The 16,160-nt window shown below is 33.0% G+C and overlaps 1 protein-coding gene across 1 annotated transcript; it reads left to right on the top strand.

Moving 5' to 3' along the window:
• The first annotated feature begins 7,650 nt into the window (after positions 1 to 7,650).
• Positions 7,651 to 13,039, top strand: LOC115878187. The gene is made up of 6 exons (XM_030894598.1): positions 7,651 to 7,895; positions 7,978 to 8,031; positions 8,122 to 8,172; positions 8,225 to 8,308; positions 8,372 to 12,585; positions 12,655 to 13,039. Exons 1-6 carry the CDS (start codon positions 7,651 to 7,653, stop codon positions 12,744 to 12,746), a joined length of 4,740 nt encoding a protein of 1,579 aa, XP_030750458.1. The 3' UTR covers positions 12,747 to 13,039.
• Positions 13,040 to 16,160: the final 3,121 nt, after the last annotated feature.

The raw sequence follows: 16,160 nt of genomic DNA on the forward strand, positions 1-16,160 counted from the left end.
TCAATCTAAAACTATTCTTTATTTTCTTTTATAAATATTTACACGTTTAAAAGTACTCTATAAAAACAACACAAGTATCGTTAACTTTAAAAAAATAATTTCTCTGCTATATACCCCCAAAAATAAAAAAAAATCATCAATTCGAAAATATATACATAAAAAAAGTTTGGTCTTCCGAGGATTTAGGTTAATTATACATAAGATTCCTAAACAACTGGCACATGTAAATAAAAACTATCGATAATAGGATATAAAATAAAGTCGCTTTTATGTAAAAAAACAATTCCGAGGCTTCTAGTTAGTTTTCTAGGATATTAAATTTATTTTTACTAAGTATAATAAAAAAATTATTATAGTTTCTATAGGATGAAGACTCGAAGAAATAAATTATACATAGACTAAAATAAATATAGAGTAAGAATGTAAATAAAAATAATATTCAAGGTAATTTCTATATTAAATGATTTTCTAGTAATCAGATCTATCAACAAATCAGTAACATACTGTATACAGGGTGTTTCATAAAAATGTACTATGTCTCGTAGGGAATTTCCTCGCGTAAAAATAAGATTTATTTTTTATTACGAGTCTTAATTTTTTTCAATTTATTATAATTATCTTCCAAGTGCTTTTAGCCGATACTAATGAAATTTGGAGGGTAAAAATTACTATAAGTGCTCCTATTTTAATGCTAAAAAAAGGGCGTGCATATGGGTTATAACTGGAATATTTTTCTAAAAAAACGTGCGCCACTGACTTTTTTCCTCTTATTAGCAAAATTGTGTGGACCGTTAAATGCTGATTAAAAGTTGTCTCTTGATATTATATCCATTTCGATTTCCTTGATGAGATAAACACAATTTTATCGATCACAAATAATTAAATTAAAATTAATAAATTATTTATTTACTGTAATTTATTACTGAATTTTATTAAAATTTATAACACTGATGTACAGTGCTGCCTACAGCAAATTCCTCTCAAAAATAATGGTATTTAAGATGATTACAAAAGGCCTACTTTTTAAAAGTTTTATTATCCTGTAATTTTAAAACTATGCATTTCCGCACCCATGTTTATAGGAACTTTTTTTTATATTTTTTGATGAGGAATCGATGAATGAAGGAATCAATATTTAACATTTTGGCAAGTTAATGGCATTAAAATTTTGAAAGATTGCTTTCCTAAAATTGGATTAAGGCAAATTAATTAAATTGCGTTTATCTCATAAAGGAGAGCGAAATCGACAAAATATCAAGACATAAGTTTTGATCAGCATTTAACGGTCTACACAATTTTGCTAACAAAAGAAAGAAAAGTCAGTGGCGCACATACTTTTTTAGCAAAATATTCCAGTGATAACCAATGGTTCGTCCCTGGTGAATATGACGACACTTTTTATAGCATTAAAATATGTCGCACTTATAGTAACTTTTACCCTCAAAATTTCATTCGAATCGCGAAAAGCACTTGGAAGAAAATAATAATAAATCGAAAAAAGATGAAGACTTGAACACCCTGTAGCCTGTAGCTATGAAGCAAAGCAGAATCGGAGCTATGTGTATTAATATGAAAAATAAGTCTTACTTTTACGAAAGGAATCTCTCCACGAGAGATAGCACATGTTTTTGAAACACCCTGTAAAAAGTAAATATTATAAACATAAAAAATAATTATTCTTCTATTCTAGTTCTAATAAATATGATAAAATCATGATATAATCATACTTATTAGAACTCTAATTAAAAATAAATAATACAAATTTTATGTTAATTTCATTTAAATTTTCTGTTTCAACCCGCCTTCTACAGGGTGTATAAATAAAAATGTCACTTAAATTCCCACCCTAATGAAATAGATTATATTTTTTTACTTAGAAAAAAATTCCAACAATAAGTATAACTCGTATTCCTAAAATGGCCAGTATAAAATAAAGTACGTTTTCTTAAAAAAAATTATATTGATAAGTTATAAATATACTTTGTCCCAATCATTTCATTACATCTACAGCGTGTGCCAAAAATTTCTCAACAAAATCGTATTTTTTATTATCGAATTATTGAAAAAAAAATGATGCGGAATTTATTCAGAATTCCCATTTACAAAAAAGAATCAGTATGACATAATATGTCAAAATGACTTTATTTTTGTTGTTGAATATACTCTCAAATCCTTGAATATCCACTCAAAACGTGGCTCACCCGAAAAAAATTTTTATTTTCTCAGAAAGAAAAATGAGATTTGGTATGTTAGTATATAACATATAATAGGATTGTTGACGTATTCAATTGTTTTTGATCACTTCCTGTTTCACCGGAAATGACTACAACTTTCGATGTTCAAATAACACCCTCGGTATATTTCTACTTTATTCGATAGAAAATGACACTCTGAATATAATGACATTTCATATGTCAACTTTTGGCATTTTCGCATATGGCTTATATGAAATTTTAAAATGCGGTTCATAACGACAATTTGACTCGAAATACCAATGTGTGATACCAAATTATTCGTAAAAAAATCCTTTTTCCAAATATCCTAATGAGCCATCCTCGTTCCCTTTGAAAAAATTGAGATATGATGAAAAATACGATGTGGGCATGTTTTAAAAGGCCAGAACAAGACACGAAAAATATTAGACAATCAAATCTATTTTTCCAAAGTTCCTTGATTAAAAATTAGTGTTTTTAACACAGCCATGGCACTCTAGATTGAAGTTCTCTCTTCGATTTGTTTTTAAGCGAAAATGTCAAAAGTTGACATATGATATGCCATTCTATTCAGAGTGTCATTTTCTATCGAATAAAGTAAAAAATACCGAGGGTGCAATTTATAAATCAAAAGTTATAATTTCCGGTGAAACAGGAAGTGACCGAAAACAATTGAATACGTCAATCAATCCTAATTTATGTCGTATACTAACATACCAAATTTCGTTTTTTATCTGAAAAAATATAAAAGTTATAGGGGTGAGCCACTTTCGAGACGCACCCGGTATAAATTTATTTTCAGAAAAAATCTTTGAATAAGAAGACTAAGGAAGGAGCATATCAAAAATCTTAGGTACACCGCGATGGGCCTCAAATATGGCCGACTTAAATTCCGGTTTATCAGTGTCGTTCTAATTTTATTTAAAAAATGTAAAACTATGATGTAGGGTAGACGTGGGGTAGACTCAATAATTTGTTGTTTTATTTTACGTTGTGAATAAATGTTGGTAGTTATTAAAATTGTTATAAAAATATATAATTCTAATAAAAATAGATAAGTTATAATAAGTATTTATTAACACAAACATCCGATACGCTACGAAAAGTTGTTCCATTATTTCATTCAATTTTTGCCGAGATCTACCGCACGCTACACAACCAACTATTTTAGAGTCTTTTTCGATAAATCGCGATAGTGTCACTGTTAATTTAAGTTCTGCCACAATTTTCATCTAGATTTACTACCTTTAAACAACTGTCAGTAGTAGAATAAATAATAAATAACATAAAATAAGCTCCGTAAAGACTGACAAATCCACAAAATTTCAAATCAAATTCAAATGTGTCAAATGAATCGTCAAACAGAACTGTCAAGGATCACCACCCTAGAGAGCTTTTATGGTGGCTTTTCCGCCCACCATGCATGAATACATGGATAGCATTATGCTCCTTCCTTAGTCTTCTTATTCAAAGGAAAAAATCAATAAAAGTTTTCTAATTTGTTTCCAACTTTTTGTCAAACCCTGTAGAAAAAAACTTTATAACAATAAAATAATGCTTTTTGACTTGAAGCCTGTTATAATATTCACCGATATTATTGGTATATTTTACCTCTTTAAAAACTCCATAAGTATAAAAGTTTGTATTATTCGTACACTATCAAATAAATATTACCTCAAAAATACCTTTAGTAGCTAAATTCCATATTTCTTTATATATAGTTACATATATAATAACCTGTGCTAGGAAAAATATAAATTACTAACTAAAACTTATACCTCTAAAAGTTAAACATCACATACCAATAAATAAAACTCTCTGGCATTATTTAATACGTTATCTTACAACTCATTTTAACACGTTTGTGTAACCATTCTTTATTTTTACATTAGAAACTTCTTTTTTATTTAAATCTAATATTCTGACACACATTTCCTTAGATCAAAGTCAATATTACACTACGTAAATTTAGCCCTCTATAACACTTAACACAATCACAGGTGTTGAGTGTTGTATATACACAATGTTGTCAGTTTTTTTATAGCAAAACATTTAACATGACTGTTAAATTTTGTTTCTACCTTAAAACCCTGATTCAAAAAACTTTATCACCCTGTATATACAACTTCCAATTGCCTTCCATTGAAAAATAATGTTTATCTGATCTAAATTCAGTCAGATCATTATTTATGCTCCATTCATACATAAATAATAGCGACTTCATAAGCGACTAAATTGAGATCAGCTAGAATCATATACCTTATAATCGAAAAAAAAACGGAGTGATTTTACATACAAAATGACAGCGATGGTCATTTCCAAGCCAACTCTGACGCCGTTTTCTTTCCGATAGTATAGTACACACGAAATGGAAGGCAGATTTTGACTCAGTAGTTCAAATAACCCAACGGTATAATTTTTAACACACAGTGCTTTGGTCGTGTTGCCAAATGTTTTTCGAGAAAACAAACACCCTGTACACGCTTATTATATATAAAAAAGGATAGTGTCTATTACACTCTATATTACAAAATATCGCTACATGATATGAAGTAAAATAGTAATTGATCCCTTGAGTAATTAAAGAATGCTGCCCAAATATTGCACTTCCACAAAAATATAATTAATAAAAATAAAGTAAAATATTAAATATATGTAGAGAGATCATAGATTTAGTAAGAACAGATATAACATTTTGCATTTTAACCCGATCAAACAATCGGAGGTTGACGACGTACTGTAAAAACCAATTGAGATAGAGAAGGCGACATTGCCACATATCAAATTTGCGCCTATCTACTTAGTTTGATTTGCAGAAAAGGTGACTTTAAAACCTTCACCGGATATCAATAAATCTTAATTTCTTAATTAAATTAATATTTTATTTTTAAAGAAGCATGCGTAATAATATGTTATTAACCAGAGGATATTTTATATGCGAATTAAAGGACAGTTTATTAATGTGCTGAAACGTCTAGAACTATTGGCAACGTCGCTGCTAGTCTTCCAGAATAAAATGAGCCGTCCGTCCCACCACCCCTCGCGACGGCCGTGGGTCCGTTATAGCGTACTACGTTTAGCTTACGATGTGTTTGAAGTCGGAATCAAGTCCGAAGTGAACTTTTCAGTGTTTTTCAGTTATTTTTATTTTTGTTTAACGTACTTTTGAATCTGCGAATTTTCATTATGGTACGACAGTGTCAAGTGTGTGGAAAAATATGCTCAAATAACCCGAATTTGTCTTTTCACAGGTAGGTATTGTTTTTTCCGCCGTAATTGTACATAGGCCTCCCACAAGGGAGCCTCTCACAATAATTTCTAATTAGGTATATTTGTTGAATTTTGATCTATTAAAACAGAAACGTAGTAGCCGGTAGTTGAATTATAATTCGTCTCAATTACTAACTGTTGTAGATCATAACAAATTTGAATATAAACGTTGCATTTGAAACTTTATTATAAGCCAGAAAGTGACATTTTTTTTCTTAAAATACTTTTTTATATTTTATTTTACCCGACCTTTTTTACATTTTATTGCTTTACAGATTACAGAGCTTTCAGATGGAGCGGAGCGGCCGCAACTTCGAGCAAGTACCATGAGTTTATATGAACAATTTCACATGGGCGCGTATGCTCCGTCCGACGGAGTTCGTCCGGCGGCTATCTTGAAAAAACACGACGGACGGTCCGTCGCGGACGAAAGTCAAATCTTGTCTTATATTTTCAAAAAAAACACAATTTTCTCATTAAATATTGATTTTAGGTATAGGAAGTTATTATAAAAAATATAAGATTAAACAACTATTACACAGTACTTCACAGGAAGTAATTGTTTAATTTTATGTAGTTTACAGTAAACAGTTTTAAAAATTATTTGAATTTAGAATTTTGGGAGGGCTTTAAGAGAGGGTATTTGTAAAGTAGCCACCGTTGTGCAAAGTAGAAAAAGGACATTGTACTATGAAACAACAGGATGAGTGGGGGGGGGTTAGCTATCGATTGCGAACTAACTAAATAGTTACTAATTACTAATTTTGAAAAAGTTCTTTTTAAGATCAAAAGGTAAAACTAAAACCTAAACTATCATTTGAGATTAAAGGGGAAGTTCTAAATAATGTTGCCTATTCTAAACAAGAAAAAATTATTTATAAGTTTTATAACATCTCTAATTAAATTTGCACGAAAAGAATATTTCTGTTTGCTGTAGGTAATTTTCTCAGAGAAAATACGTAAAAAATGAATTTTTAAGTCAAAAGGCAAGTTATTCCAAACAAGGACTGTCCTTTTACCCCTGCCTCCCGCGTACAAAATGGGATACGATTTCCTTAAGCTCCGATTCATTAATAACCGATTGTATCAACGAAGTTGAGTTGCCCAAGGGGCGTCCGCTGGCTAGGTAGCGGTGGAGAGGGTTCCCAGGAGGTTCCAAAGTCCGTAAAAAAATAGAAATCCGGAACGATTTCCTTAAGCACGAAACTCTCACGAGAAGAACATTATGTTCCATAAAGTATCCTAGATATGGTCCGCTGGCTGGGCGGTGGTGGAATCCACGTCCGCTGATGGATCCAAAGAGGCTAAAAAACGTAAATTTGAAAACCATTTCCTTAAGCTTGAAATTTTGATGGAAGCTTACATTTTTATTGACATTTGCGAAAATAATCGTCCGCTGCCTGTATGTGGGTGGAAAAGTCGTCCGCTGGTGGGGTAAAGGAAGATAAAGGGTACCGAACATAAACGCGTTATGATGCACAAGCGGACGATATTTCCACCGACATACAGGCAGCGGATGATTGTTTTCGTAAATCTCAATAAAAATATTACCTTTCATCAAAATTTCAAACTTAAGGAAATGATTCTCGACAATCTATTCACAAAAAACATACATGGAAAACACGAGAGGTTGAATCATAATTGAATCAGTCGACTAAAATTTTAATAACTGTAAAATATTATATTATTGGGTAACTATGTAGCATCGTATATATTTATTTAAGTGATTGGAGTGATTCAGATGAAATTAATTTAATCCATTTATAAAAACTATAAATAAAAATATAATAAAATTATTCCTATTTCCCTTTGTAAAGAAGAAGAATCAAAACTGTATCCCCACGAATCTCTAGTCCTAAAAAACTAGAATTTAACCATTTTAATGGTTAAATTAATAAAATAATAAAAATGGTTAAATTAATAAAAATAATAAAATTTAATCATTTTATTAATCCTGCACAAGTAAATCTCCAAAAATATTTCATACATTTTTGACATTACGTAATATCTGAAGAAACATATCTGATGTTTATTTATTATTACAGGTGGCGTTGCCAATAATAATAACTCAGACGTCACGTCGCCGTCAGTGATTGCGGGCATCTTCCGAATAAAAAGACGGTTTTTTTACGTTTTCGGGCTCGTCAGAATTATTTACCGGTTAGATATGTCTGAAATCGAAAAGTTTTGTGTATTTTGTTTAAAGAAAAAGGATAAATTAAAATCCTTCACGGAAACATCATTGAAAAAATGTCAGGAAATTTTGATCGTTCGGCAAATGCATATTTTGAAATGGAACGATGTTAATTTACCGAAGGAAGTGGTTGACTTTCAACGGTATCATTCTCATTGTTACTCTGTTTTTTCTGCTCTACCTCCAAAATATAGAAAGGGGCTGGATAAAAACGCCAAGTAAGTGAAATGAATTATAAGTAGAGTAGTAGATATTATTTCATCATTGTATGTATATTTTAACAAAATCTTGATATTTCAGTGTTGATGCAGGTCCGCAGTTTAGTTCAAATCTTGAAGAAGAGGATTCACCAATGTAAGTATACGCCGCGCCGCACCTACCATCGCATATTTACATTGAATAATTATTTAGTTATATTATTTTAACCAATTCTTAATATTTCAGTGTTTATGAAGTTCCTTCTACTTCAAATATAGAAGCTGAAGATTCATCAGGGTAAGTAACATATTTTGTTGTTTTTTTAATTAAGCGTACTTACATGTTTCAGGTTATTAGAATTACAAGAAGATTTAGGGGATTCTGCAGCTACGCAGCAGTCACCTTCAAAAGTAGAGCTGGATGAATCATCATGGTAAGAAAAAATTAGAGTTTATTTTCAAATTTTTATTGTACCTAATTTCCATTACTATTGCAGTTTAAGCGATCAGGGAGTTATGGGAGTAATCGCCGAGCCAGAAAGAGACGAATCAATTGCTTCCGGTGCCTGCTTCTTTTGCAACCAAAAAAGAAAAAAATATAGAGGCAATGAACAATCTCTTCATACGCGAACCTCAAAGAAAACTATTGATGAACTTCTAGATATTGCAAGAGAACAAAATGACATTTTAACAATTGATAGGCTTCAGAAAGTTACGGCTTCGGAAGGGTATTTTTTATACCACAATGCCTGTCATTTAGCATACCGCACGAAGTCGGATTCTGCTAGAAGATCTACGCAGAATAAAACTGAATGGCATCACAACAGAGATCTGCACAAGTTAGCATTCAAGACTGTACAGGAGTACGTAAAGGACCATATAGTTTGCAAAAAGGAATGCTGTTTACTTTCATACCTAGTTATATTATATGAAGAAAATGTAAAAGCAAATAATCAAGAAATTCCCATCAGGATAAAGTCGTGGCGCCTAAAGACAAAGCTATTGGAAATATTTCGTCATGAAATTGAGATTGAAGTTTTCAACGAAAAAGAAGTGGTTCAACCTTTGGGATCAATCCTTTTGAACAGTGATTTTGACAGACTACAAGAAGACAACATTTTAAATGAAGCGGCTCTAGTAATCAAGTCAATCTTACGTACGGTTAAAGTGCACAAGCTTCCTGCAGACATCCGTCCCGAAGACATAATCGCTGGTGAATGTGAGACACCTGAAAGGTTAATTGATTTTTTCGATAAAATTTTCGAGCCAATGAATACTCGGCGAAAAATAGCTTCTAAAAGGCGAGTCAGTGAATCATTAGCACAAGACGTTATTTTTGCCGCTTCTAACGGAAGAATTAAACCTTCTAAACATATCACGTTGGCCCAAACGTTGAAGAGTATTACGAATAGTCAGAAAGCTGTGAACATCGTGAACAGATACGGTCATTGCGTCAGCGACAATGTGTTAGCAGGAATAATCACAGAAGCGACTTACTGTGCCGTTAAGAAAAGCACAATTTGTCCGGAAGGAATCTTGAGAAATCCTGCTTTACGTACATGTTTAGCATTCGACAACTTCGATCGGTTTGTTCAAACGCTGACCGGTAAGGACACTCTTCATGATACTGTGGGAATCATATATCAAGATATTCCTTCAAGTGCCAATATTGTTACTACAGCTACTGCGGAAGAAAATCAACAACTTACAAATGACGGCGACAGGAAAAGGAGACGTCGCACTTTTGATATGATAACTTTTGAATTGGAATCGTATGCAAAGAAGCCTCGGCTAGAAGTATCACTAGAGCCTGTTGCCAGTACATTGCGTATAAGCAATGATGAACATGACTTAACACCATTCAAACATATTAGTTTTACCTGGATTCTGTCTCATCTTCTGAAATTGCCCAAAACGCCAATGTGGATTGGATATTACAGTATGTTGTACGATGACAAAAGCAGTCAGCAGAAGGTTTCATACACAACCACAATTAACGAGTCTCCAACAAAACCTGTTGTCGTTTTAAAAACTCTTGATATAAGTGAACAAACCCGCATTGAATGCAATCAACAGTACATGGAAGTCACCTACGATTTGGCTATTGCCAAAATCGCTTTCCAGCTTCAGTATGTTGAAAGACCGAGATTTGACAAAATATTCATCCACCTAGGAACATTTCATGTTTACCTGGCATACCTGAAAGCGGTGGGAAAGTTTATCGACGACTGCGGAGTGACGAACATTCTTGTCAATTCAAATGCAATCGCAAGCGGATCCGTCAGTAGTTTTTTGACATCAAAAAATTACAATAGATGTAGAAGACTGCATCCTCGTTTGGCCCTCGCAATACAAATATTGCACATGGAAAGATTTCTAGAAGATCAAAACATAGAAATTTCGGATGAAGAGAAGAACGCTTTATTAAATTTTAGATCAACAGTTTCTAGCAGGCCAACTATTACGGAAGAAAAGTTGATAAGTCTATTTTCCAAATATGATAAGTACTCAGAAGAAACACTAGAAGGCCGATATGGACTCACCCCTCAGTATTACATGCTATACGTTAAACTAGCAAATTATTACTTGATTCTGGATCAGAGTGTACGGACGGCTGATTTCTGTACATTTAAGTGGGTACTACCACGTATTACAAATATGTTCTTCACATTTAACCAGCAGAATTATTCACGTTATCTGGTCTATTATCATGAGAAATTAATGAAAGTGGAGGAGTCACATCCGGGTTTACTAACCAGCTTTGAGGAGGGGTCAATTGGTGTTAGAAGAACAAATAAATCTTTTTCAAGGATCCCACCTGATCTCACCATGGAGCAGACGTCTAATGCTGATGCAGGAAATAAATTGACAGGAGTCTCATATATAACAAATTCATATTCAGCCCGTCAACGTTGGGCCTTGTGCCATACTATAAATAGTACAGTTAACACCTACACATATGAACGAACAGGTTTGAAAAAAAATCAAGATATAACTGAAGATTTGCGAGCAAGTTTGATGAGGAAAAATTTGAAATCATTGTACGAAATAATTGAAAATATCAAAGACAATGTTAACCCCTTCGCAACCGACTTAAATAAGGACTTATTATATAATATTTCAACGGGTAGAGCAGTTGAAAATGATGTTGCCAAATTTCTAATCAACGTCGAAAAGCTTGGAAGTGAGCAGCGAGAAAGGTTTATACAGGAATGCTCAGAAGACAGGACAAGATTTGAACGGCCCATAAAACAAAACAAAATACTTAACTTCAGTTCTGTGGTGCCGAAGAAAAAATGTTCTATATCCGGCAAATTAGTGGAAGTACGAATGGAGAGGGACTTATTTGGGCAGTTACTGCGAATATCTCTTGAGAAGAAACTGGATATTGACAAAATTTTATCGCATCCGCTAACACCTATGTCATTATGTTTCTCCCACGTGGACGGTACATTATGCAAAACAGACAAGTCGACCCTTCTGAAAGAATTAGAAAAACAAATACAAAGTGATTCTCCACCATATTGTGACGTCATGATATTTGATGGCTTTTTTTTGTTAAATGCTATGAAAGATGTGCCACGTACCTTTGGAAATGTCTCGAAGAAGTTCCTGCAGATGGTTACTTCCAATACTGCGTCGACTATCATAGTCCTATTTGACTCCTATCCAAGTCCGTCCATCAAGGATTCAGCGCACCAATGTCGAGGAACAAGCAGAGGGCAACAATTCAAAATACGTGGTCCAGACCAAGTACGTCCTTTGGAGTTCACCAGGGAAATGAGAAACATAAACTTCAAGGAAGAATTGATAAACTTTTTCTCAAATCATTGGGGGTACGACGAAATGGCATCTTTTATCAATAGCAAAGAAGTGTACATCAGTGCTGATGAATGTCACAAATACAGCGTTGTCCATGACAAAGTTTGCAAAACTACTCTGCAGAGTTTGGCCTGTCCAGGTCATGAAGAAGCAGACACTAAGATTGTTTTCCATATTTGCCAGCTTGATGATGACAAAAATGTAGTAGTCAGAACATCAGATTCGGATATCCCAATAATTGTGCTTGGTAACATGCACAATTTCAAGAATAAAGTTAGAGTTTGGATAAAACTAGGCACTGGAAATAGAGAGAGGTTTTTAAATGTTAACCAATTATATTCAGCTCTGGGGAAGAACGTGTGTCGCGCTTTACCATCTTTTCACGCCTTTTCAGGCTGCGACTACAATCCCGCGTTTTTCAAGAAAGGGAAAGTAAGACCATTTTCAATTTTGAAAAGAAGTCCAGAGTTTTTGAAAGCTTTTTATGATATGAACACTGACAACGCTGATGAAATTTTCGCTACAATAGAAAAATTTGTATGCGCTATGTATGGATTCAAATCAATTGATAAAGTGAACGACGGTCGGGTGGCAATGTTCATGAAAATTTATAAATTCAGTGAAGAGGAAAATAGATTGCAATTGCCCAATAAAAATTTTGATGGTTCCCTTTTGCCGCCATCACAATCGGAACTAACTCAACACCTTCGTAGAACCATCTTGATCTCCAATATTTGGAAAAACGCCTTCAAAAAGGAGCCTCCAAATTTGGATCCACTCGAGTATGGTTGGCAATTTGAAGACGGAAAATTTGTGTGCAAATGGTTCGAGGGCGATCAGCTACCGTCATCAGTGGAAATGATCACACAAGAAGATACAAATGCTGAAGGTACTTATTCAAATTATTATTAATTTCTGCTTTTCATGCCATTCTAATATTTAATACTTATTTTTCTAGGCACTGATGAGGCGGATGAAGATGAATTATCACAAGAGGATGAAGACAGTGATGTATCTGATAATGACAGTGATGAGGAAGATGATGATTAAACTTTTTGGAATTTTTTGTTTAATATTTTTATCTACATAGTTACTCAATAATATAATATTTTACAGTCGTACAGTAAATTTTAGTCGACTGATTAAATTATGATTCAACCTCTCGTGTTTTCCATGTATGTTTTTTGTGAATAGATTGTCGAGAATCATTTCCTTAAGTTTGAAATTTTGATGAAAGGTAATATTTTTATTGAGATTTACGAAAACAATCATCCGCTGCCTGTATGTCGGTGGAAATATCGTCCGCTTGTGCATCATAACGCGTTTATGTTCGGTACCCTTTATCTTCCTTTACCCACCAGCGGACGACTTTTCCACCCACATACAGGCAGCGGACGATTATTTTCGCAAATGTCAATAAAAATGTAAGCTTCCATCAAAATTTCAAGCTTAGAGGATGTGGTTTCAAATTTACGTTTTTAGCCTCTTTGGATCCATCAGCGGACGTGGATTCCACCACCGCCCAGCCAGCGGACCATATCTAGGATACTTTATGGAACATAATGTTCTTCTCGTGAGAGTTTCGTGCTTAAGGAAATCGTTCCGGATTTCTATTTTTTTACGGACTTTGGAACCCCCTGGGAACCCTCTCCACCGCTACCTAGCCAGCGGACGCCCCTTGGGCAACTCAACTTCGTTGATACAATCGGTTATTAATGAATCGGAGCTTAAGGAAATCGTATCCCATTTTGTACGCGGGAGGCAGGGGTATTTTCAAAGAAGGACAGGTGGCAACCCTAGGTATTTCTGGAATGGAATTTTAATGGCAAATCTATAACTTTATTTTGAAAATATGTTCCGGCCACCTATGTTTACAAAAATATCTCAAATGTGCTTTACCACTGCCTCCATATTCTAAAAAAAAAATGAAAGAAAAGTCACCAACCATTGAAACCTAATATAGAACTGTTTCGGCATCTTGAGTCACCCTGTAAATATTCAAGTAACTGAAAGTTTATATAGAAGTAACTGAAAATATTTATATTCTTCAAACTGTGCTGAAAGTTAAAATTGAAAATCGACGTTGGAGCGATTTTCGAAAACTACTAACGTTTCAACATAAGTATATGTGGGATATTAATTATATTATTATATTAGACCTTCTAACAAAAGTCATCTGACGAAAAAGTGTTAATATAGTATATTAATATGGAGTAAAAAATTTACTAATTACTTTACTTTTACTTTACTAATTAAATTCGTTCCATAAAACGATACGCCACTGGCCATTAGAACAATCCAAATGCGCCTAGTTGCCGGGGTCGGAAATTTTAGACTTTTCTATCTCTTCTGTCCTTGTTTGACACATTGGAATGTTTGATACACTACCAACGAGTATTTATGAATGAGATGTTCGGTCTATCTTTATAATGTCTTTGAGAGAGATCTATCACTTTATTACATGCTATTTTAATTTATAGTTATAATAATAAATATTAGAGTAGTTAGATGAGTGTCCATTTTCATTTTATATTATTACTCAAAATCTCTATTGTATTCAAGCTTATTTTAATTCGGTAAGAAATAAAATTATTAATAATTTCCATTCTAATTCAAAAATTAGAAGACATGTTCCATTTTTAAGTGCATAACTTTAGGCATCCATTCTTCAATTAAGCTAATTTCTAATTAAAATTGTAATACAAGTAGTCGTTAAACTTTTGCAATATATCACATGATATTCTAGTAAGTAGTACCCAAGACAGTTTTGGAATTTACCACATTGGAAGAAAACAACCATTTGTTACCCTAAAATATAAAAAATCTAAATAAACGTTAATTTGAAAGTAAACAGCTTTTGTCCCCAATGTTCTGACTAAAATTTCATAAACAACTGAAATTACGGCTTTGAAATACCGTATAATCAAAAAAACGGCGAAAAATTGGCTTGGAAATTGCCAATGTAGCCAATTTTACATATAAAATGACAGCGATCTTCATCTCCAAGCTAACTCAGACGCCGTTTTTTTGTAACTATTTAAAATGTAGCAGTTCAGTAAAATTTTTGTTGCATTAACATTTTGTATTATTTTAATATACAGAACGTAAATAAAAAATCGAGAAAAAAATCAAAAGATAATTATTCATTAATTTTTAAAATATATTTTTTATTGTACATTTTTCCACTTGTCGTTTTCCTGTAAAGGTTATACAGGGTAACCTAAAATCACAATGATAGCCTCTTTTTAAAAAGGATTGACATTAAAAAAGCCGAAATTGGAAAAAATTAGGTTGCAGCTTAAAAAATTGTGGATGAAGACATATCTCAAATTTTGGACACTCTTGTATAAAAATCTTCTTGCATCAAACAAGCGCAGCATGTCCGGGCATATTTCCGAACAAACGCCCATCTTTGATTTCTGTATTTTTTTTGTATTGATCACACTGTATTTTTAGGCATTAAATTAATGAAATATATTACCCATCAAATGAAATGATACAAAATGTTGATGCAAACCGTCCAAGATATCAAATAAACATTAATATATTCTTTCAAAATATTTGTTCTTACAAATAAGCAGTTTTTCCTTAGACGATCCACCATAATCTAAACTGTTCATCCCCTTCACACGCTTATTTATACAGGGTGATCCAGCGTTCCCAAAAAGCTCTATATATATAAAATAAATCTGAAATCAATTAACTCAATAATGAATTTTTCCCTTGGATAATTAATAAATTCTATTTATTATACTGACGCAGCCAGAAATATTTATTGTAAAACAAAAACAAATAGTGTATAAACATCGATTTTGGATATAAGAATAATATATCAAAACATAATAGTACGAGAGCTAGCAACGTCGGAAAACAAGTATTTTAAGACCTTTGGCCCTTTGATATATCTTTTACTATGCTCTCTAGAACAGCATACGGTCCGTCTGGCTGCCGGTAAACGTTGCGTTCCCTACTGCGCATTGAAAGAAGATCCTATATTTTTATTAGTCTTTAAATTCTACTATTGAATATAAATCGAACATGTCTCCATAGCGCAGTGCGTAGAGTTTCCGACCACGAACCGATGATTCAGAGTTCAAATCCGGGTCAGGGCAAATACTTTTTTATTCTATTTTCGTTTATATTCTGATAGTAAAGTAAATTTTTCTATTAAATATTTGTTTTTTTTTAATCACCAGAATTATTTAATACTTTACTATCAGAATATAAACAAAAAAATAAAATAAAAAAGTCTTTGCCCTGACCCGGATTCGAACTCTCAATCATTGGTTCGTGGTCGGAGATATGTTCGATTTATATTCAATACTAGAATTTATAGGACTAAATTAATAAAAAATATAGGATCTTCTTCTGATGCGCAGTAGTGAACGCAACGGGTATCGGCAGCCAGACGGGCCGCATGCTGTTCCAGAGAGCATAGTAAAAGATATATCAACGAGCCAGATG

The sequence above is a fragment of the Sitophilus oryzae genome, unplaced genomic scaffold, assembly GCF_002938485.1.
Source record: "Sitophilus oryzae breed Bouriz unplaced genomic scaffold, Soryzae_2.0 scaffold_1502_pilon_pilon, whole genome shotgun sequence".
NCBI lineage: Eukaryota > Metazoa > Arthropoda > Insecta > Coleoptera > Curculionidae > Sitophilus > Sitophilus oryzae.